This window comes from Mustela erminea, chromosome 13, assembly GCF_009829155.1.
Source record: "Mustela erminea isolate mMusErm1 chromosome 13, mMusErm1.Pri, whole genome shotgun sequence".
Taxonomy (NCBI): Eukaryota; Metazoa; Chordata; class Mammalia; order Carnivora; family Mustelidae; genus Mustela; species Mustela erminea.
This window is the reverse complement of record NC_045626.1, coordinates 2,708,117-2,731,565: the sequence shown is the minus strand read 5'-3', so window position 1 is coordinate 2,731,565 and position 23,449 is coordinate 2,708,117. Positions and strand designations below refer to the sequence as shown.

General features: G+C 57.5%; 1 protein-coding gene and 1 long non-coding RNA gene across 5 annotated transcripts in view; both read right to left on the bottom strand.

Annotated features, from left to right (window-relative positions):
• The window catches only part of ZNF516 (zinc finger protein 516), a 111,897-nt gene continuing 88,448 nt past the window's right edge, over positions 1-23,449 (bottom strand). For all 4 annotated transcript variants that reach the window (XM_032309158.1, XM_032309159.1, XM_032309161.1 and 1 more), the window contains exons 3-4: positions 16,561-18,003; positions 1-4,025 (exon numbers count right to left, since the gene is read on the bottom strand). In XM_032309158.1, the coding sequence (XP_032165049.1) occupies positions 4,009-4,025; positions 16,561-18,003 (1,460 nt within the window). In that variant the 3' untranslated portion in view covers positions 1-4,008. The remainder of the gene's footprint in view (positions 4,026-16,560; positions 18,004-23,449) is intronic.
• Positions 6,827-9,453, bottom strand: LOC116571345. The gene is made up of 2 exons (XR_004277849.1): positions 7,679-9,453; positions 6,827-7,627 (listed from the first exon to the last, which is right to left on the bottom strand). It is a non-coding gene; the product is annotated as an uncharacterized LOC116571345 (long non-coding RNA).

Genomic DNA, 23,449 nt, shown 5'->3' with positions numbered 1-23,449 from the left:
GGTCTTAACGAGTCTCAGCAACTCCAAGATCTTTTTATTGATTTCAAAGTCCAATAGAATGAATATGTTTTATCTAAATATTTTTTCACATAACTGAAACACTGAATTATTTTTTCAGAAATAGAGTTAAATACATCCATCTAGTTACAAATCTAATATAAAGAGTACAAAATATAATGTTATAAACTGTATTTTAAAAAAAAAAGAAATACAAACTCTATGGTCTTTTGCATTTGACTGCTTCAGAGTGTGATCAGCGCAGTGGACTTAGAGTGGAGCCCCTCGGTTCCGTCCCACGGGTGTGCAGGAGCCCGGCCCGCACCGAAACCACCTCCGGGAGCCCTGGCCCTGGTTCCCTTTCACTCCGGGGACAGAAGGCTCCACACCCGGAACTCAGCGACCAGAGACAAACACGGCCGCGCTCGCTCGGCGCCACTGACACCCTCAGGGCTTGGGAGTCAGCATGTTGGCTTTAAAGCAGAGGCTGGTAAAGGGAATCTGGGCACGAGAATCTCGGAGGCACAGTGTCTCTGGGGCACAGACCGACACAGGTCGTCACTGCGGGATTGAGGCGACACCCGTCCCGCGGGCTCCGAGCGCTCTGGCTGTCGTGCTCTCAGCCGGCGGCTCCCCGTCCGCGCCGCACTCGAGACTGCGCCCATCCGAAAGCGGGGCTCGCTTACCAACTGCTGTGCGCGGGCCCTTGTTCTGGATGTTTCCGGAATATTACGTGACCTGTGACAGAGCGGCCACGTCTGAACGTGGCTCCGGACACAGAGGGCAAGAGCCACGTCCCTCACCCTGCGCAGCGGCCACGGGCCAGGACTACCGCGAGCAGCTTCCCGGGCGCGCTTCTTGGGAAACTGGTGTCTTTCTTGATTTCGAAAATAAATGAGTATCAGAGGAACTGCTCCGAGTATTTCATACTTTTCGAAACTAGAAAGGCAAAATCGCCGAGCCCTGCAGGTCTGTGCTGCGTTCGGACCTGTGGGAGACGGAGCCTTCGGAGAGGCCGAGGGACCCTCCCGGAGCAGGCGGCGGAGCGGCCGAGGCGGGCTGCGTCCTGGAAGGGGCCGGCGGCGGACGCTGCGGAGAACGGATGCTGCCTTCTTCGAGTTAAGGAGTGTGAGTGAGTGACCTGAAACGCTCCTCAGCTCATCGTCATTCTGTGTGACCGGACGGGGACAAGGAGGAAAGACATGAGCGGGGAGGGGAGGGGGCGTGGACAGCCGGACCGACAGCCGCCCCGGGGCAGCGAGGGCGCCGGCGGGGCGGGGAGACACACGGAGAAGCTGCGGTGTCGACAACCAAACCCTTTATTGTCTAAGTTACATCAGACGCCAACACTGTAAAAGTCCTGTTAGGAAACAAGGAAACAGCAGGTCGGTAGAGGTAGTAGAAAGAGTCTGTAACAGTCAGAAGATGACTTACAGGAGGGATCACGTGGAAATTATCGTTCGAAAAAAAGCAAATCAAAACATTGGCTAAATAAATAAGAAAACACAACTCATATTAAATACTATGGTCAAACAGACAACAACGCATGAGCAGACCCAACCATACTGCTGGCCAGTGAGGGAAGGAAGCCACAGTCCGGCCCCAGACAGCGTGGCTTCGAGGGCGGCCTCCTCCCCTGCTCCGTCCTGGGGACGCCGCCTTCTGCGCTGGGCCAGGCACGCGCTCCCACAAGCGGACTTGGACTGCGTGCTTTGCCCACGGGACCCGGGGTGCACCCCTCTCGCCATCAGGCCATTCCGGCCGCTGGCGGGGCTCTGGGGTCGGGGGGGCGTGGGGGGAGCTTCCAAAACAGGAAGAATGGACAGGACAGCTCCGTGTCACTTTGGGGACAGAACTGCTTTTAATCGCTAGAACACAGAGAAAGACAGGACTGGGTCTGGAGCCCCTGTGCGCCCTGACCTGTCACTGTTCACTTTCAGCCGAGAAAATGAAAGCCGGAACTTATCACTGTGGGGAAACTATCGAAATGATCAAACAGAAGTCAAGAGAAAGGCATTCTGATTTCTAACAGAGGAATGTGTCTCTGCAACTTTGCTCAAAATACAGAAACAGTCGATCACAGCTGCTCGATACAATCGGCGTCAATGTTCCTAATTACGCCAACACAACAGATCGTTCCGGTACAAACCTGGTGTACGAGGATCAGGAAAAAGTGAGTGAAAACATCGCGCGCACAGGCATACGCATGTGTACATCCATACCTAAAGAGTACCCAGTTACATCCCACTGTTTCCAAGTGTTGCAAAGTAACCGGAACCTCAAGTAATTTAAATTCAGTAACAAGTAGAATCCAGAACCAAACATTAACTAATAACAACATCAACAATAATAATAATATAATAATTCAACAAATCATTAGAACAGGAAAACCACACTTCAGGGTTTGTGTCTGTGCGCGCGCACGAGTTTAAACATATCTTTGTATCAGAAGCCCATTTTCTACAAAAAACTGCGCTGATCCATGACTGTATTAAGTAAACTGTTGCTCTCACCAGTATTAAAGGTTAGGATAATTTCTGTACAGGTAAAATTATTGCTTTTTTGAAAAATATATTTAGCATGCTTGTTTTTAATCTGTTTCCTGCCTTTACAAAATGTCACGATTAAAAAAAACCTAGTAAAGCTTTTGCAAAAAATTTCACAGAACATTGTCATTCAAGGCAGCAACTTTTGATAATGCATAAAATCATATGTGCAAAAATCTGAAACTCTCAGAAATATTACCATCGCACACAGTGCCACGGTAACAGGAAAAGAAAATATTTCTATCTGTGGAATACAATTTTAGCTGCGTACACTGCACGGTTTAAGATCCTTTGTTTTGGGCCTTAACCCCCCCACCACAAAAACTTGCATTTGCGGGACTGAGGAAGAGGTATATGAAGCTGTCCCCACCCAGGGGCCAGGGGACCTCCACGCTCCGGGAATGAAGGGACTCATCCCATGGAGGTCCCCGGGCCCGAGAAGACACGACACCTACTAGCTGGGCCGGGCGAGGGCAGCTGGGAGGGAGAGGAGCACAGGTTTCCAGAGCACCAGGGCCCCCGGCTCTGCTCAGGGATGCTCCCGCCATCACTGAAACGGGTCTAGACCGGGGCAGGGAGTTTCAGTGGCTAGAGAACTTACGGGCAGTCTTCCTTGGGGAGCAGTCCGCAGAGTGTAGCCCTGTTACAAAAAGGTCCTGAGAATAAACAAAGAAGCCTGCTTGTCTTAGTGTTCAACTAGCTCTTTCCCGAAGCAAATACTCGCACTCCCGTGGGAGCGTGTCCCCTGCAGGCTCGCCGAGCACAAGGACGGGAAGGACGGGCAGAGCAAACGGGAAACACCCGCGGCCCCCAAAGGCCACCAGTTAGGACCACACCGTGGCCCCAAGCCACCGGGCCTGCTTTCCGCAGTGCCCAGCGCTCCTCCTTCCTCTCTCGTGGACGACTTTACACACCCGCTACGACACAGCCGGGCTGTGGCACTAACGCTCCACCAGCCGCCCCACCACGTGTCCTGGCGCTACCCGACTGTCCTCTGAGCGTCAGCAGCTCCCGCCGGCGCCCGGCTCTTCCGTCTCTCTGACACGCACAAGAATCTCTCTCCAGTGTCTCAAACGTGTGTCCAGCAACACAGAGGCCTGTGCTCTGAGCGTACCTGCCAACAGCACTGTTTATGGTAAGAAAATAGGGGGCGGCGGTCGATGAGCCCAGAGCTGCCCAGAGTATGTACACGGGATCCTGGAGGAGACCATCTTCGTGTGCTCCGAACCGTTTCCCAAGGCGCAGAAGCATCTCCCTTTGGCCTGCGCTCCAGCACGGCCGCGCCCGGGTCGGGCCAGGGTCGGGCCATCCGGTCGGGGCTCCTGCAGCTTCTCCTCCACGGGGGTCGGGGTCACTGCCGGGACGTCCATGCGGGGCTGCGAACGGCTGTCACGGGGCACCAGGGTACGCCGGGCACGAGTCTCTAGGTTCCCTTTCTGAGAGGCACTGCTGGACGGGATTGGGGTTAGAACGGTCTCTCCCCTAGATGAGAAAAAGCAGACAACAGAGAAGCTCATTTCTGCCTTTTGGTATCTAAGTGCATTTTCCCTATTAATTTTCTTATCAACACCCAAGAGCAGGGCGACCTTGAGGCAGCAACCCCGTCAGGTGGGTGGAGACCCCTGACTGCTGCAGGAAATCACTCTGCTCGAGCAGAAGAGATTTTAAATGGGCCTTCCTGCTCTGCGGGGGCAGCTTCAGACAATCCTTCGCAAGGATGCAGAGAGGATGGCCGGCCGCCTCCGTTTCACATCCAAGAAGGCGAACAAGCATCCAGACCAGCCCTGGAGGTGAAAGGTGGCAAGATGGAATTGGGGGAGGATTCCCAAAAAAAGGAGAATTTTGTAGCACGACGCGGATTTACAGGTGAGTGACAGCTCCACAAGAAGGCTGAATTTGGGGGCCATACAGACAGTCAAAAAAGGACAGCTCTCACATCGGTCCGACGGAACCGAGAGTGCTTCCACCGATTCCCGTACATAATCACGTCGGGAAAACAGAAGGGGTTCTCTAAAGTCAAGTGCACGGCGAGATAAAAATGGGAAAACAAGTGAGCCTGCGGCTTTCAGAGAAGGCTCTCCAGTGACATTCGAAGCATCGCTGTTTGAACAATGGAGTTTACCATCCGAGGACAAAAACAACAGGGCGAGATTAATCTTACTGAACTGCATGAACCTCCAGCTGACGTCCTGACGGAGAGAGACCGATCACTTGACATTAACACGCACACGGACGCCACAGCACTCCCGCGCCGTTCTCACTGGTTTCCAGCCGTGCCTCCGGGAACCCCAGAAATCCTGGGGGGAGGGGCTAGCTGACACCGTGCATTAAGCGCTTCTCTTTAGTCAAGTTTCTGAAAGCTCCTACTTAAAACCAGCCCCACGTTCATGACGTCCATCAGTCAACACTGAAGGAGGCCCAGGACAAAAGTTCTGGGGGGGCTGGGGCGGGCACAGTGGCACAGGCAGGAACTTATCCGACGCGTAAGAGTAACTCCACGTCCCCAGGTAGACGGCGCATTCCCTGCAGCGAGCGGGCGCGAGGTTTTACATTTTTGCACAGCGACCTCACACCACGGAGATTCATAACAGGGCACTTTACAAACTGCTTCTAGATACATTCAAGAAAGGAAAATGGCCTTTGTGTTTGCCAAGAGAAAAATGAGTTATTGTCAGTGCTTAGGTGAATGGCCTGGAAGTCTCCCCAGGATGACGATATGTAGCAAGTGAACTCGCCGGCGATTCTGAACAGTGTCCACTCTGCACACGCGACAGCGACGGCGCCCCTGACCGCCGCCCGCACCTTGTTTCCTTGGGGCCAGAATACAGCAGCTTGCACAGGGCAGATTAGAGAGGGAACAGGACGACGCGCCTCCCTCCGTGAAGGACAGAAGTTTTGAACTACGAAGCTCAGGAAGTTTTAAAAATGATTCGGAAGGACTGCAAAATCTGGTAACCCTAACCACCAGGTTGTTAAATTTAGTCCATAAATCTAGACACAGTAAGGCCTATTTTTGCTTTGGAACTGAAGCAATATGTTCAGACAGCATCTCATTCTTTAAGGGAGTCATCAACATTTTATTCCTCAATACAGCGACCTACAGGCTTTTTAGGAAATGAAAGAAATTCATTTGAGAATTCGGCACATGGGAAATGCAGCCCGGGAAGAAAGGAGTCACAGAAATACGCACGTGCACACCTAGGATTTTGAGTGCACACATGCTGCTTTCTCCCGCTATGAGACAGAATACTCAGAAGACAAGAAACATGTTTTTAGAAAATCTGTGGGTTTTCTGCTGCTCTGTGAATTGTGGGCTTTTCAGTAACAGTAACACTAAAGAAAATAATTTTCTTCCTTAATGCACTTCAATGTTCTAGGGATGGACACTGACTTCTGGAACTTCATGAGGTCTACTTTTTCTCCCTTTTGGCTTTATAAGGTAAGGGGATGTACGTGTACTCCTGTGGGGAGGGGGTGAGGACACAAACACCCTCCCAGGACACACGCGAACCTGTCGGCCTTCAGAGGGAAGGGGACGCGACCAGCGTCTGACACACGCGCTGTGGTGCTCTAGGCCGGATGAGGTCACACGCAGCACCTTCCTGACCGCGACCTTCACTCACCGCGCCGCAGGCGAGGGGAGGCTCTCAGGACCGCGTGTCACTTTAGACAAACCACGCATCCTGTTCACAGCTTTTCATAGTACGTTCGACTCAAGAGAAAGGTGGAGAACGTGTTTTGAGGTGTCTGTTTGGTTTTACCAATACGGTAGCTGCTTGGAGACCTAAGCGGGACTTTGAAATCCGACGTGTGACGCTGAGACCCCAACAGTGACCGGAAACCGGACTGGGCGGTTCCACGAGTCTCCAGCACCTGCGTCATAATATCCAGAGCTAAACCAGGCCCCCAGTTACTTTTTCATTTCCCCTTATTTTGATTAATGGAATTATTTCTCTGGCTTAACTACTTTAAAATAACATTTAGAATAAAAAGAAATAAACTATTAATCATAGTCTTTAAATTTTGGCAAGGAATCCAAACACACTGGGAACACCAGATTTCCTATTTCAGCAAAAGTCAGGCTGGTCTTTTAAATCCAAAAGCCAGGCTACGGCAGGGAGAGAGGGTCCATTCTTCTTGGTTCTAAAACCATTTCAATTTCTAATGTTTAACCACATAACAGAAAAGACAATTTCTTCACAACACACAGACAAAGCCACCTAGAATTCTCCCCCCCAACACCACTAGGACAACGATACCCATACGTCAGCCTATTATTTTTAAAAAATCTTGCTGATGATGAATACTGGTGATTACTAGGAACTAAACATTTACTCAGTCCTGCTGAATCTATGACAAAGCATCTTGGAAATGACGACATGCAGGAAGCCCTCCTTTCATTTAGAATTTAGCTTCGAGCATCAGCTACCCTCACAACTGGACTTGGGTGCGCTTACGAGAAGCACAAAAGTGGGGCCTTCATTCCTGAGGGTGGGGACAGTTCGCCCAGAGCCGTGGCCAGGCCTCACGCGGGACGACACTCCTCCCCTCCAGCACCCACGTCCTGCGAGAGCAGACACTGCAGAACAGACACCGTGACCACGAGTCTCCTTCTAGAAGCTCGACCACTAAATCCACGCCTGTAACTTGTAAGGGTTCAGGGACCCTGTCCACTCCAGCTGTGGGAGGAATGCCTGCTGACCAGCGCACGTACGGAGAAGAGCACGCTGCCAAAGCACACAACCGAAGAGAATCATTTCACTTCCCCAAGTTTCTTTCATTCTGACCTAACAGAAGCAGATCCATTTTGGCTCTGGGCCTGGACCCTGTGCCTCACTCGGAGACCGGGGACATCATGATCTGTCCGAATTAGCTAACACACAGACTCTGGATGCTAATTCGGCAAGTCAGGGGGCTGCTGCATGGTCGCCGGTGTGACACGGCAGAGAACTGGGGCCCCAGGTCTTGGCAACAAAAGGCACAGTGCCGGGCTCTGGCAGCACCAGGATGTCCAGAAAAAAGAACCGCCATCGGGGCTGGTTGGCTCATTCAGTCTGGGAGCAGCGTCCTGCCTCCGCATGTGCCTGGATCCCAGCGGTCACGGCGGGCAGCGGCAGACCCATCCCAGAACACACCTGGATCCCAGCGGTCACGGCGGGCAGCGGCAGACCCATCCCAGAACACACCTGGATCCCAGCGGTCATGGCGGGAGGCGGCAGACCCATCCCAGAACGCGTATGCGGCCCACGGTGTCTTCACGGCGAGGGTACGACGTGCTCCTGGGGTTACCACAGACACGGGCACCGGCACAAAGTCCCACGCCCCAGGCAGGGCGGGGGGCAGGGCAGCTTCCTACTCAGGACCCCAGGGTCTCAACAGTTCAAAAGCGGACCTCGCTCGCTCTCTCAAATAAATAAAACTTAAAAAAAAAAAAAAAAGCTACTTTAAATGTAACAAAGGACAAGAAGCACAACCAGGGGCCATGACCTCCACCTAGGAATTAAGCAAACCAGCAGCTCCAGTGGGAGGGGCAGGTAATCCAGCACAAGGCCAGGGTCACAGGTCTGAGTGAACGTGTCCCACGGTTGGACAGAAGGACAGCTGACCCACAGAGGGCCTGGCTCTGAGAGGGAACGGCGGCTTAGAGCACGTAACGTGCATCCCTGTGGACAGGAAGCCCACAGGTCAGTCGGTTAAGTACAAAACTGCAGAACTTGAGTCCACAAGCCCGGAGAAACATAAACCATCTTTTCTTGGTCACAGTCCAGCATGGGTACCAACCGTTACGAAACCCCAACTGAGTACCGCAACAAAGACACAGCGTAAGACACAGCCTGTGACGAGGCTCGCTGACCCGCGTGTCGCTGCGACAGGGGCACCCGTGACAGGAGGCGGGGCGGAAGGAGCGCGGCGCCAACACCGGACGCGCGACCCCGAAGAACCTCGCCAAGCTCCTGGTGGGTCCGCCGGGCCTCGGCCGCGACACCCAACACTCTCCGCGGAAAGCCACGCCCTAGGGAGATGCAACGGGTCGCCTGCGGGCCACGGACACTCTGCCCGTGACCTGACGCCAGCTGTGACCTCCAGCGCACTCTCCAGCCCCAGTGTGACCGCGTTACCACGTCCCGCAAACACGCCGTGGCGAGTCCCGCCGTGAGGGCGTCTACACCCGTGGGAAACAGCGGCGCCCAGGCCACGTCTGGGTGGGGATCTGTTAACTCCGCATCCGGAGAGACATTAGTTACGTCCGAAACGGTCCCAGCACCGCCAAGTACGTTCTTTCTATGCTAAAACAGCCCATTTCATGGACAGACAGAAACCGCTGACTGGAAAACGCTGCCACACAACAGGGTGTTCAGTCGGTGACATGAAGAACAGGCTTTTTAGCAACCGGCAAACGTTCTAAAATCGTAGTAAGACACAAGCACCAAGTGCAGGACAGGCCACTCCCGGCGAAGGTCCACCCTGTGTGGCAGTGGCCGCTCCCCTGACAGCTTTGCGGCGAAGCTTCCCTTCTTGAGACACACACCGGGAGGCCGCCGTCACCGTCCCCACCCTTGGCAGTCCAGAGTCCCGGGGACGGTTACGCTGGTCAGACGGGACCCACGAGCGTGCGCGGACCCCGTGACAGGGCCCGGACACTTGCCCCGGCTGCCGAGACGCCACTCCCTTTACAAAGGGGACAGCGAGCAGCTACAGAATCCCGTCAGAAAGCGAGAATGTCAGCGGAAAGTGCTGTGGGAGGAGAGGGCACAGGGATGTTCTGTGCGGGGACAGGAGTGGGGAGAGCCCTTAGCCCAGGACGACCCACAAGGCCACTGAGGACGGTGCGTGCCCGGCGACAGGAGCTCACACTGAACCCCTCCGACGGCGCGGCATGCCGTGGGGATGCTGAGTGGTGAACACACGGAGGCCACACGCACCGGCCACACACGTCAGGCGCACGTGCCCACGGTGCCCGTGCACGGTGGCCGTGCCAGCGAGGGTGCCAGGCAGGGAACCAGATCCTGGCGCAAACACAGCCACCCGCGCCACAGCCCGCCTGGTGCTTCTCACGGAGGAGGACCAACACGCCAGGACAAAGATGGCAGAACTCGCTCCCGAACAAACCTGTGCAAGAACAGCCCGGGGGGCAGAGCAGGCGTCTCTGGCCTGGGGAGGCGTGGCCACGCCCAGACCCCAGCAGGAGCCAGAGCCGCGGCCACACCTGCCCGCCGCCCCCTTGTCGCTCAGGGCCACGACGGCCATCAGGCTTTGTCGAGTGCCCCAGACTGACCTGAGGGGCGGCTCCCCATCAAAGCAATGCAGTTCTCTATGCGTCTGGGGAACGGAAAACCGCCGGGGGCTGTCGTGCTGAGCGCCACGGCGCGCCTCTTCCCAGTGCCACATTAAAGCCCGACGTCCAGTTAACCGGAAGACCTGCTTGTTCCGGGCGTCTGCGGAGGGGGCGTGGGTTCGTTCAGCACCTCGGGGGTCACGACTCCAGCACCACTGTGGGAACACAGGGTGCACTAGTGCAGGCGTGAGCAGCCCCGACACGACCCCGCGCCGAGCAAGGCCATTACAGACAAAGCACTTGCACAAAAAAGATGCCACCGCCGAGCCTGTGGCCGGAAAATACCAATTTCCACCCACACTTACTGTAAGGGATGGGGCGGGGGGAGCCGCCCGGGGCCACGACTTCTACCCGCCCGGGGCCACGCAGCAGCCAAGACTGCGCTGCTGAAGAAAGCCGTCGCTGGCAGCGTTAATTACCGGCATCCGTGTGCAGGGACCCTCCTCCCGCGTTACTACCGTGTGGCCTTTGTCGCTGTGCGTCCCGCCGGCCGCCGCACGCATGCTCCCGTGCCCACACGGAGCCCCCGCCACCCCCACCCCGCCGCGCCCCGCGCACGGCTCTCGGCCCGCACCGTCACGGGCGAGCTCGGCACACACAGGCCAAGGGCTTCTGCCACTGGCACAGACCAGTGCGGGGGGCCCCGGGGACCATGGCCAGTCAGCGTCCACGAGGACAGCCCCGCAGCGTGTCATGCAGATGGGGCACGGTGACTGGGACACGCTCTGGCGGCGGCAGGGCTCATTAGCACGTCCGCTGCGGAGGACCGGACGCTAAATGAAATGTGGCATTTGCAAACAGGCCTGTCTCAGATTAAAGCCCACGGCCCTCGGACGCGCAGGGAAGACCACTCTGGGGGCTGGGGGCGTCTGCGGCGCAGTGCCTCTCGGGGACTCACAAGCCCGCGGCTGGAGACGCAGCCCAGGCAAAGGCGGCTCAGCTCCACAGCACCCCCCGGGTCCTCGGCTGGCCCAGGCGCAGCGGCGGGCGCGGTACCTGTGTGGGCGCTCGTGCACGCGTGGGGGCTGGTGCAAGCATTTCCCACGCTCCACACACAAGGGGTCTCCTCGGCGGGCCTGCGTCCAGAGCGGCCCTGGGCAGCGGTGGCCATGGGTGGTGTGCAGGTGGGAAGCGGCAGGGCGGGGGCGAGAGGAAAACGTCCTGTGTCTAGTGGGGTGACGGGAGCACCTGCAGGCCTGGGGGGCGACCAGGACCCCTCCCCCCAGGCTCTGCCAACAGCCGGCACACGTGAGATGGCGAGGGAGTGTGAACCACAGTGACCTGAAACCCGCGCCACGGCCCGGGTGGGGGTGGCTCTGTGGGGACAGCCAGGTGCAGGGGCAGGGAGGCCGCGGCCTGGCCACCAGTCCCCACCACGCCCCCAACACCGCCCAGGTACCTGGCTCCTTACCTGTGTGCCCGCGCACCCTCTTGGGCACAGACGGGAGACGGGGGAGTCGGGCCAGGTTGAAGGCCCTCCCCGTGTTCGCTTCGGTGAGAATGGCGGGGCAGATGGCCCTCACCCACCCGCACCCGGCCTGCTCTGGGGAGTCCTTCTGAAGAAAGGCTAAGGTCCACATCTGGGGAGCAGCTCCAGAGGCCTCCCGAGCCCCACTCTCACTGCTGGGCACAACTGTAACTCAGCGGAAACACAGCACAGAAACATCAACCAGAGCAAGTTCTGCCTGGAGCAGCGCACTTAAGTGAGGCTCACGGGACTGAGTGTGTCCCTAACATCGGGTCCTCGAGTGTAAACGGCAAATAGAAAGGATGACAAAGTCTCTGTCAAAGTCGCTGAAACCCAATTCTTGTCCGAATTCTGCATACGTTCACAGATGGAAAGAATATACAATTGCTTCGACACTGCAGACAGCGTATGGACACAATCATCCGAAACACGCATGTGACGGACGGCAGAACTCGTCCGAATCCTCACCGGGCGAAACCCAAACGCGCATCTTAGAGAAACCGCAGAACTCACCCACAAGGCCCTGCATTTCCCACCGTCTCATTCAGGAGCACTGAGGATAAGCAAGACCCGTTCTAACCCGCGCGCGCCACTGTCCCCGATGAGACAGCGGGACTGAGGCGGGCAGAGTGCCCAGGCACTGAACAGGGAAGGCACACTCAGCCAGTGTCCTTGGTGCGGGCCTCTCACCGCCGCCACGTGCGTCCCCAAGCACTGCAGGGACAGGAAGCCTAGCAGCCTGGCCACGACGGCTGCGCACGGCACGGGCCCCACACCTCCTGGTTCCGAGCACACATTCCCAGCGTGGCAGCTTCTGCCAAGAGCCACCTAATCACGTCTTTAAGGAATATCTTTCCTTCCTCTGAGTCTGACCCGGGAAGATCTCAGCTTCTAAAGCGTTTCTGTTGCCTGCTGAAGCACAACCCAGGCTCATCCTACGAGAACCTCCCTGGCGATCGCCTGGGCCGTGCGGGTTCTCCCGGGGGTCGGGACGGCTCGCCCACGTGGATTCTAGAGGGGCCTACGCGGGACACCTGCTAAGGACCCTGAGGAAACACGGCCCTTGCGTCCTCACACACTCCGTCGTTTCGGTCGTTTCGTAGGGAGCTCCTTCAGCGGCCTGTTGCCCATCCAAAGCGGCAGCAGAAAAACGCAGCACTTCCGTTCAGCCGACCGCACGGCCTAGATCAAGTATGCGCCGGCACGCACACGCACGGACACACAGACACACGCGTTCTCCTGTGCACTTTGCCGCATCGTTTTCTCTTTCCTCTCTGAGAAAAGACCGCTGCCCTTCATGGTCAATAATGTCGTGCCCGAGCTACCCCGGAATTCGGAGCCCAACATGAAGGTTATAGACTCCATTTGATCCGAAGACTGGCTGGGGACAAGCGCTCTAACACTCTGACCTGGACACTAGAGTTGCGCAGCAAGGAGGCCCGGTGAAGGGCAGGGGCCTCCCCGAGGCAGGCGCAGACGCTCCCCAGCCCCGCACGCTAACGTGACCTGATCAAACACACGTGCCCGTCCGCAAGGGGAAGGGGAGCCTGGAGGCCTGCGGGGACCCCTCACGGAGCCCGGTGAAGGAAGCACACACCTCGCATCACCGTCACATCAAGTGTCTGTGTGGCGACGGGGCTGGACGGGGCACTCCCCCGCACGGCCCTAGACAAGTCTCGGGCTTGTCCTCGGACAAGGGACTCTGTCAAGTCCCAACAACAGAGACCTTACATCTCATTCTATCTAAAATCATCTTGTCCTGTTACCCTCAAGTTTCATTCTAAAGTCCCTATTCTCACCTAACACAGGCTGGCCACGAAGCGTGAAAACCCAGATAATGTATTATTTTTCTATTCCGTCAACAGAACAGTCCTACTCTACGGATGAAGTTTCCAGACTCGCCAGCCACAGAGCAGACCCTGTGTTTCAGGCTTCAAGGGTGGTGGTCGGGGTCCCTCCAGGAAGCGACAGTCGTCACGCCACAGAGCATCCTTCCTCCCCTGGCAGGGCCTCCCCGCAAACATCATTCCGTCGCAACACGTGGGGAGACGGCCTCGGAGAACTCTCCGCCCCGATGTCTGGAAGGACCCAATGTCTCCGAGGCACCGCCCGACGGCAGGGCCTCTGTGTGAGCAGAACACGAGACCTGACAGAGTCACACTGGCCCCCACAAACACTGCACGTGGCACAGACGGCCGCTCTTCTCAGAAGGTTCCCTTCGGCAGCCTCTGCCTCCCCCACAACAGCGCGAGGCCGGGAGGTGCGTTCCCGCGGCCTGCGTGGAGGAGTTGAGACCTTTACTCTACAGGGACACTCCCGAGAGGAGGCTCGCATCCGATCCACCGAGGAGGTGGATCTGACCACGGAATGGGAGCCGACCAGCACGGGCCGACCCATCAGTGGCGCAGGCCAGAAAGATGACTTGGAACCGAAAGAACTTAATTTTCTAGATTCATGATGTGAAATTCAACTGCGTAGCACACCAAAGCCACGGACGCCTGGCCAGCGGAAGACAAAAACCTCAGGAATCTGCGTCAGTGGCACCTTCAGAAATGCGTCAGGGCGGTGATCTAGGGGCCACTCGCACCTGCCGGCAGCACAATGGCAGGGGGCCTCCCTACAAGAACCGTCAGCCCCCCACTCACCTCTCGGCCAGGCCACGACTGCCACGTCTCCTTCCTATGCAACACCTCAAGGGCCATCCAGAAACATCCCAAGAAGGAGAAAGGAACCAGCAAAGGCCCCGGAGGGGCGGCCACAGACAGGACACGTGGGCAGGGCGCGGACAAGCCGAGGAGTTCGAGGAGTCCACAGGCGTTCCCATGGGACAGCCCAGACCTGGCCCCAAAGTTGAGCCCAGAGCCCAAGGGGGGCCACAGAGGGGAGGGCCATGCAGGGGGCGTCCCGTCCAAGTGCACGGCCATCACACAGACACCAGCCAAGTGACAGAGAGAAACCGATCTCTGCTCTTCCCTAAAGCCAGGAAACCATGGTTCCAGAAACACACTTAGTATATTACAGCTGAAAAGTTTAGGATCTGCCCTTAAGGAACCCACGTCAGCGTGAATTTAAACGCCCTAAACGCTCTTAATCCACGGAGCTGTTATGTCCATGTGTACACGGGCAGAGGACCCAAGAGAAGCACGTGCGTGTGAGGCACGATTCAGCATTTCTGAAGTGTGGAACCTCTCTTAAACCACGCACACACACACGCGCGTGCGCACACACGCATACACGCACACTAAACCCCGAGAACCATTTACAATTCTTAAGGAAAAGGAGAACATTTCTGGCTACTGCATACTTCCAAGCTGCCACGTGACATTCTCAAAACCTGAACTTGAAACTGACTTCTACTTTTGGGGGGAAAAGCAACAACAGCACCGTCGGACGGGCAGCGCGACAGGCAGCACGACGGGCCGGTACAGAGGAGGGTCGCACTGTGACGCTAAGCAGAAGCCACTGACACAGGGACAGGCTTCCCCGGTCTGGGCACCCGAGGCCACAGTCACCGGAAGGAGTGGACAGCGGGTCACAGCTGCTGGGCACACGGGTACCCACGGAAACTTGCCCACTGTCAGCGGCCTATGACTTCTCAGCTTTGAGACCCACGGAAACCAAACCTAGAGCAATGGGGCTGCCCCCAGGTCTAAAGGGCGCCCATGCACTGTGACTCGTCTCCCAGCAAATAATCTGCATGCCTGGAAACGTCCCTGGGACGTGCAAAACTCACTGAACTAACTGAAACCTGAATATGTGAACACACCAGGCCACAGGCCGGCTGCCTTCTACAACCCGCCACAGCCTGGTGTCGCGCCCCTGACCCGAGGGGAGGCGTCGCGGACACAGGGCCTTCCAGCCTTGCCTCCCAGCACCTTGGTGATGGCACGTCTCAGCGACCTCTGGGCTTCCGTGCCTTTAGCTTCATTCTAGAAAGTTCCCAGGAAGCGCGGGCTCTGAGCAAAAAGGAACAGACGCCAGCCTCGAATGAAGACCCCACTGGCAAAACCTCCGAGACTGTGGGACCCCGAGTGTTTCCCACCTTAGTGTTCCCGGGAGCCAAAGGCACCACGAGCCACGCCAGGACGGCTCCAGCGTGCCCAAGGAGCCGGCAGGTTCCGAAGTCCCTGCGAACGTCGGCCGAGACCCGCCTTCTCGGCGAGGCACCCGCAGCCACACCGTGGGTGTGGGACGCCTCGCCGTTCACCCCAATGCCACCAAACCATGAACCACGTTCTCCAAAAGTGCCTCCACCTTGCTGGAATTTGAGGGGCCCGATCGCAAAGGTCACTGTTGACGGTGACCTGCTCTAACAACAGGTGTGCGAACACTTGAGATCAGAGAAGGGCCACGGACAGAGAGAGCACCGCGGGGCCTCCAGCTGCTTGATCTTTGGTTTTAACAGCAAATCCTTCACTCTCCTCGTGCTCTGTTAAGGGAGAGCCCCCCACAATTCACGCCCAAGGAGGAGGGCATCCTATCCGGCGTGTGCCTTCCCTCGCGGGTCCTCACAACAAGGAGTCAGTACCCAGACACCGGCAGAAAAGGCAAACGGCCACTAAGGTGTGTCTTTTCTCAAATCGCGGCACAAGCCAGTCCCCAGACATCCTATGGTACATCCATACTCTGCAGGGCTTGCTCACTACCACCACCGAACTACGCGCTTTTCGATTACATACGTACAGAAACAAACACTTGCTTCTTCAAATGGACGTTCCCACCTATTGAGAGAAAAGGGACCACGAACATCTACTGATTCTATGTTTAAAATGACAAAGGAAAGCGCACCCAGCTGGCTCCGTCAGGAGAGCGTGTGACTCCTGATCTTGGGGCATGAGTTTGACCCCTATGCTGGGCAAAGAACTTACCTAAAAAATTAAAAAAAAATTAAAAAACATAAAAAAACAAAGGACGTGAGGGGCGTCCAGGCTGCCCGCTCCAGTGATGTTAGCATTCCCGAATTAACAGCCCCAGGAGGGAAGGCCTGTGGGGCCAGCAGGCTCCCGCCCGGGGCCCAACCCTGGGCACCCGAACCCTGGCAGGCAAAGCTGGGGGGCAGGAGGGTGCACGGGCCCCGCGTTCTCCGCTTGGTGCTCAGAGGCACAGCCGGCCGCCGGCAGCTGCCCCACCCCGTGGGGAGAGGCTGCTCGTGGGGCCTGCAGAGGACCTTTGTGCCGGCGCTCGCAGGGCAGGGTGGGGGCCGCCCGTCTTACCTCTGTGCTCGAGTGCAGGGCCACTGGCACCCCAGCTCTGGTAGAGAGAAGCGAAGTCCTTTGGAATGTACGTCTTAAAGACACTGAGGATGTCCAGGCGTTTCTCGCGGCCATCCGCTGCGGGCTCCGGCTTGCTGGCCTGCACGGCCGAGCTCCCCCTGGGGCCCGCTCCGCAGCTGGTGGGCGGCCGCAGCTCCTGGCCGGCCTTGGAGTGGGGCTCGCGGGGAGGTAGAGGGGGGCCCCCATCGCCTTTCCCATGCGGCGGACCCTGAGGCTGAGGGCTGAATTTGGCTTTTGGAGGGTCTGGGGCACTGTGCTTCTGTGGGGGGCCGAGGCTGGCCCCCGTGGGAGGGATGACATACTTGTCCCCCGGCCTGCTACCTGTGGGGGGCTGGGCTCCTGCTCGGGCGATGACGGGGGGCGTGGGGGTGGCACATCGGCTGAAGCCAGCGCCGCCTGCCGCGGGCCCCGCTCTCGGGCCAGCCTCCTGCCTGGGCTTCGGCAGGGACGGCGGCGCGGGGGCACCGTGTGGCTCGGGGCCGTGGCCGGCTTTAGCCTGTCGGGGCCCGTCAGGGCCGGCCACCCAAAGCGCACAAGGGCCCCCGGAGTGGCTGTCCTTGCTCTTAGGCAGGCTGGCGGCTTTCGTGGCCACGCCCAGGGGCGAGGGGCCGCCTTTGGGCCCCGGCACCCCACCTGGCACCTGAGTGCGTGTGAACCGGGCGATGGGCAGCGGCTGGCACTCTTTGCCCCCAAGGGCAGGCGGGGGGCCCGTGCGTCCGCTCCGGGCAAGGAAAACCAAGTTGTTCCTGATGCTCCTGTAGCCGTTGGGCTGGATCCACTGGGGGGCCACGGAGCTGCAGCTGACCCTGTGCCAGACTCGCTCGTGCATCCACAGGACCTCGGGGTAGTAGGTCTTGTGGTTGCAGTACGGACACGGGTGAACGGCCAGCGCAGCCTGCAGGGACGAAGCCAGCTCCCTGTGGCTGGGGCCGTCCCGGCTCGACCTCTCGCTGAGGTCCAGGGGGGCCAGGTCTGGGGCCGGCCCCCTCCGGCCCCCTGCAGCGTGCTCCTTCATAGGCAAGTCAGATGGCTTCTCCTTCAGGGGCTGAGCCGGGCTCGTGGACAAGAGCGGCAGGTCGGCTCCTTCGGGGAAAGTCTGATCTGAATGGAAAGGGAAGTCGGCGGCGTCCCTGGAGACCGCAACCTCCTGCTTCGGGTGAAACGCCGGCATTTTGACGCCCACGGAAAACCGGGGCTGCTCTGCTCTCTTGGAAGCGTCTCGGCTCCTGCTTCCGAGTGCGGACGCAGAGGCTGCGCTCCCCACTGCGGGCTCCCCGGTGTCGGTGAGTGACGCGGCAGTCCGGGGCGCGCGACCCTGGTCTCCGCTGGTGAGCGCGGTCGAGGCTGCCTCTTCAGAAAAGCGGAAGTGGAGAGGCTTTCCCCCTGGAGGGTCAGAACGTAAAACGTGAAGTTACCACTTCTCATCAGAACAGAAGAGGCACAGCAGCACACCCCAAGGCACTGTGGTCCTCGCGCGCAGAGGGTGCACAGGTCCTCGGGAAACAACGGGGTGTCGCCACAACACTCTCAAAAGCGGGCCAGCTTTAAGGGCAAAAGGATGGTATTTGGGGTGGGGTTTCTTTCTTCGGTTGATTAACTCAACAGACTGTCGGGAGAAATAAAATCTAGCTGCCTGCAACCCTGCGGTTACTCGTGAACAGAGGGTAACTAGTTGTATCAGACACCAAGAAACACCTGCTCCGTACTAGCACAAGCTCCCCATGCCTTTCTGAGAACTCTCTAAATGCAGTCACAGTTAGGGACCCCGGGGACGTAAGCCAAGAGGACCCCAGGACCGTGACACGCAGCCCGTGGTCACACAGAGGCTGGGCCTGAAAATGGCTCACTTTGCCCAGGTGATCCCGTGGCTGCCGCAGAAGTGTCTGGGCTACAGGTCAGCTTCAGACTGATCCAGAAAGGGTCCCGAGTGACACTCTGTCTCAAGGTCCACTCCTCTGGTCCAAAGCCTTGACATGGGAAGATTCCCTTCAGAGGCACGGGAGGTAAGTGAGGCCACGCCTCCCCGCCCTTCCCCAGAGGGGTGTCCGGGACGGGGACCCTGAACGCTGCCCCTGCGGTTCCCACCCGCAGTGCTCCTGCAAGAGACACCCGGGTGCGCCCGGAGGCCCTGCCCCAGGGAGGCCGGCCTCTGCCCAGCCACGCTGCGTGGAGTGGTCAGTGGCCGGTGGGAGCGGGGCTCCCTGCCCTTCAGGCCCGACAGGTGAAAGCCTCCGCAGCCAGGCCAGACCACACCCCAAGGGGATGAGCACAACCTGAGAGAAAGTCCACTTCACACTCGCACTGATGAGCTCGGGTGCAGCGAGCCCAACAGCGGGAAGGTGTGCGATCCTTTCTGGATGTCTCAGAACTTTCCAACACAGGTTCTTCATCGTGAACACCCGCCGGACGCCCCTGCGACCGCTGCTGGGTGCCCACTGACGGCAAGGCCCAGGACTGCTGGTCTTTAAGGATATTCACACCCTTAAATATCTGCAGTGAAACGTAAGTATCTATTTATAAAAAAATGTTCTTTAAAATTATTCTAAGTATATTTTGGGGGGTTAAGTCTCAGAAATCCCATCAAATGGGTATTTTTTTTAACGTATTCCAAAGGGATCTCCATGAAGGCCGGAGAGCATCCTTCAGAGAACGGGTTTGACAGAGATCAGAAGGAGCACAGTAACAAATGTGCAGTTTCCATTAGTAGGCAGTGAGCCGCTCCCACGCAATTTTAAGGGCTTGTGACTCACATGATACGCGACCAGCATGCACTGATAGGGAGGATGGGTGAAGAGAGAAGGCGGCGCAGGAAGGATAACTATTCCTGTCCGCACCAAATGCTGACATGTGAGCCACTCTGGGGTATGTGCCTGTCCTAAGTACCATGTCCTGTTCCCCGGAAGGCACACTGAGCAACCCTGGGAACCTCTGCTGACAAGAGGGTACCTGACCTGGGACTAAACATGTGGAAACCTCGTGGCCTTTGTTCAATTCCCACTGATGCTTAGAATGTCATAGTCACTTTTAAACTATCCAGAGAGAGAAACACCGGGGGCTGGGGGCCTCGTCTTTCCTGTACTAAAGAAATATGGATTTATGAAAACACATGCCAGAGACTAGGAGTCGAATTCCAAAATTGAAAGAGAGAACCGCGTAACCTGACACTGCACATCTGTGGAGGTTTCAAAGCAATCTGTCCAAGGCCCCACATCTTATGCTCCCAGAAAGGATTTTAAAACATCACAGCGGGACTTCCAATACCCCTGACCACGACACTAAATCACAAGATGAGACGTGCTACGGGGTCATCAGAGCCATCGATGGGGGCACAGCAGAGCTGGGGTCACAGGAAGCTGGCTGGGAGAAAAAGGAGGCACTCCTTCCCAGCAGCCGCCTGACTCCTGGAGGACAGCTCAGGAGGGGATGCCAACAATCCACCATTAGGTGGGACGGGGGAGCTGCTGAGGAACCAGGTGCTTCTTCAAACCCAGAGCCTACAGCTCTCACGCCCTGGAGCCCTTTCCTTGAGAGGTTCCCTACTACGGGTCTGAGGAACTCCAGTTCACTGCAGAGAAGCACCTCCAGCCCGTCCCACGAAGCCAGGGGGCTCACTCGAGGCTGCCAAGCTTCAGGGCAAGCAGGCCAAAGCAGGTGCGGAGGGGCCGCCCGGGGGCCCGATGCTCCTGGGTTCTTGAGTGCCATTTCCAACTTTGTAAGTCACCCATGGGGTGGACTTCTGGGGCGCTTCCCCTAGCCACCTGCTCCATGAGCACATGGGGAGCTCATTCCCAGCAACTGATGAGGCTTCAACAAAGGGGTTGCTTAAACCCAACACTGAGTTTGGGGCCTGAGTTACTCTCCAGCAACAAGTGTGGGTGACCCTGGCCACAAGGCTAAGTGTCTGCAGATGAGACACGGGCTCCGAGAGGCACAGTAAGTCAGCGTCCCTGCGGGAAGCAGCAGCCATGCCGTCTAGCCACAGCCCCTATCCCGGAGCCCATGCCTGGTGCAGAGCAGCCAGACCCGCACGGCCCTGGGAACCACAGCTCAGTCACCACCCCACATCTGCACATCCAACAGGGTGATCACCACCACACACATGTGCGTGTGTGCACATGGGCGTGCACATGGGAACACACATGTATGCACACGAAAACATGCACATGTGTGTGCACTGGAACATACATGTGGACACATGCACACACAGGAAGCGTGCATACATGTGTGCATGCACAGGTGTGTGGGTGCAAACACGTGTGTGCACTGGAATCATGTGTACACACATGGACACCTGTGTGCACTGGAACATGTGTGCACACATGGACGTGTGTGTGCACAGTGTATGCGTGTGAGGAGGTGTGTGCGTGTAAAAACATACCTGCACGTGCATGTGAGCACATGAACGTGTGTGTGCATATGGAACCATGCACGTGAGTGCACACATATGTGGGCACACACGTTTTCCATGGCCTGCCTCTCCTTGGCCTGAAGGACAATGTGTGTGAAATCTGTTTCTCCCTCATCAGGACCGTCCTGGCAGCGCTGGGAGCCGTGCCGTGTTGACCAGTTTCTGCAGCTCTGACACGGGCCCCACATCTGCAACTGCCCAGGTCACTGTGCATGCACACGTGCCGTCCGCACACACACGCATGCGCACACAGCGCCCTGCAGACCCCCAGCCGCCCCAGAAGGTCAGTGGAGGAGGGGACGTCACCGTCGGAAATCTCCGCAGCAACCCCGTTACACACACATGCACACACGCACACACACAACTACCCCGAAACAGGACACAGTGGAAGGGCACTCGGTAAGAATCACTCCCCTTTGACTTTCTTTCTCAGTTTTTACTGCGGTAAGACCGCCGTCACAACAGATCGACCGTTTCACCATCCCGAGTGTCCGCTTCCACCCTGATGACGGATCTGGTTTTCACCACACACCCCTGTTTTCACTTTTACACCCACTTTACGGCACTGAATTCTCTGTGCCTATTACTGCCTCTTTCCCACCCTGCTCCAACCCACAACCGAAAAGCAGGCCTGTGTGCTGTTACGTCTCAGAGTCGAGCAGGCCGTGGACAGGCCCCATGGTGCCTCGGACTGGGGTGCCGTCCGTGCCCCGACACAGGGGTGCTCGCCTGGGCCGTGGCGCACCCCACTCCTGCACACGGGCTCTCCAGCTCACACCCCAATGCACAGCTGCTCGCGTTCCCTCCACGAGGTGCCTGTCTGACTGGGAGCCCGGCCCACGGGCTCAGGGCAGGATGCTTCCACCCCACCCCCAGCACTGGCTTCATCACGGTCATTACCGATCCTGGGAGTGACCGCGATAACGCGTGCACCCGCCCACGTCAGGGCTTCCCTTGCCACCCCGTCTCCCCAGGACTCAAGAGTCCCTGCAGGTCCAGCCTGGTGACACGCAGGGCAGGGCTGCCGGGACCCAGCGACCGGCACGTGCGCAGGAGCCGTGGACCCACGTGCAGCCACGTTCGCCACCTCACGGGCTGGGCTCCCCCCACAGCAAGTGCACAACACAGACAACTACAAACCGGCATTCCGCGTCAGCCTGTGGTACCCGGGGCTGACGGGAGAACGAGGGGGCCTCTCTCAAACGTTAACAAAGAGTAAAACTTCCAAGCTGTGCAAATTACACGAGGAAGAAAATCTGAGGCCCACCGCTGGGATTCTCTTAAAAAAAAAGTTGGTGGCGCAGCCCTAATTCCAGGGCATCTTGGAAACAGACCTGTCCTCTGCCCAGCCCGGGACGGCTTCACCAGAAGCACCACCAAGAGCTCACTCAGCAACTGCACTGCAGTCTCTTGCAAGGACTTTAGTTTTTTCCGACCCATTAGCGCTGTAGTTTCCTTCTTAACAGATGAATCTGAAGTTGAATCTCTTCCTGTTTCCCGCTGTCAGTCCCTGCAAACCATCACCCTCGCCCCCGTGGGACGCTGTATTGACACCAACACCTTCCACCTCTCCCGCCTTGAGCAGCCGGAGCTCACGGCTGCCCTGCCCAGGCGTCAACGCCCTTCTGTCCCCACAACGGAGGAGGACTCAGTGCCCAGGGCGGCTGGGCCGTGGGATTCTCATCCGGCTTCCCACCCAGGCTGTGCGCTGGAGGGGACCTGCCTTCTGCCGCTCACACAGCCCAGCTCCTGGGAGGGAAGGGGGTCTGCGGGGCGGCTCTGCTCTGGGTGGGGTGTCCGGGGCACCTGCAGGGCCAGAGGAGATGTGGCAGGACCCACACTGTGCAGTGCACTCAGCTTGGCCTCATCCGTAAAGAAACGTGTCCTCCTCCAGGCCTCCATGATGACCAAAGACAGAGGCAGTAAATTCTATGTGCCTTGGTGTTTGGGTTTATAAAATAGGATGCATTTCAAAATATTTTATCCTAGGTTTGACGGGAAAAAAAAACAAAACAAAAAACACCCAGCACTGTAACAGCCCACAGATGGTCCAGCACAATTCCCTCTGCGACAAGGCTTTCAACACTGGTCACTCAGGGGACAGAGTGGCACATGGGCCTGACTCGCTGACAGTCCAGGGACTGGACGGAATGAGGCTGCATGGAGGTCTCAGAGAGGCAGGGTGGGCTGAAACAGCGCCCGTGCCCAGGACCAACAGGAAGGAAGGCCTCTGAAGCGTGTTCAGTGTCTGTGCTCCCACCGTCATTTCCACCAGGGCCCTCGATGAAGAAATGGGACTAGACAAGTTTATCAGATCCGAGACTGACACTCAGCTAGGAGAAACAGCCAAAACCTTCAGTAACAAAACAAAGACTCAAAAGTTTTCAATAAGATATAACAAAGGCTGAAAAATAACGGGAA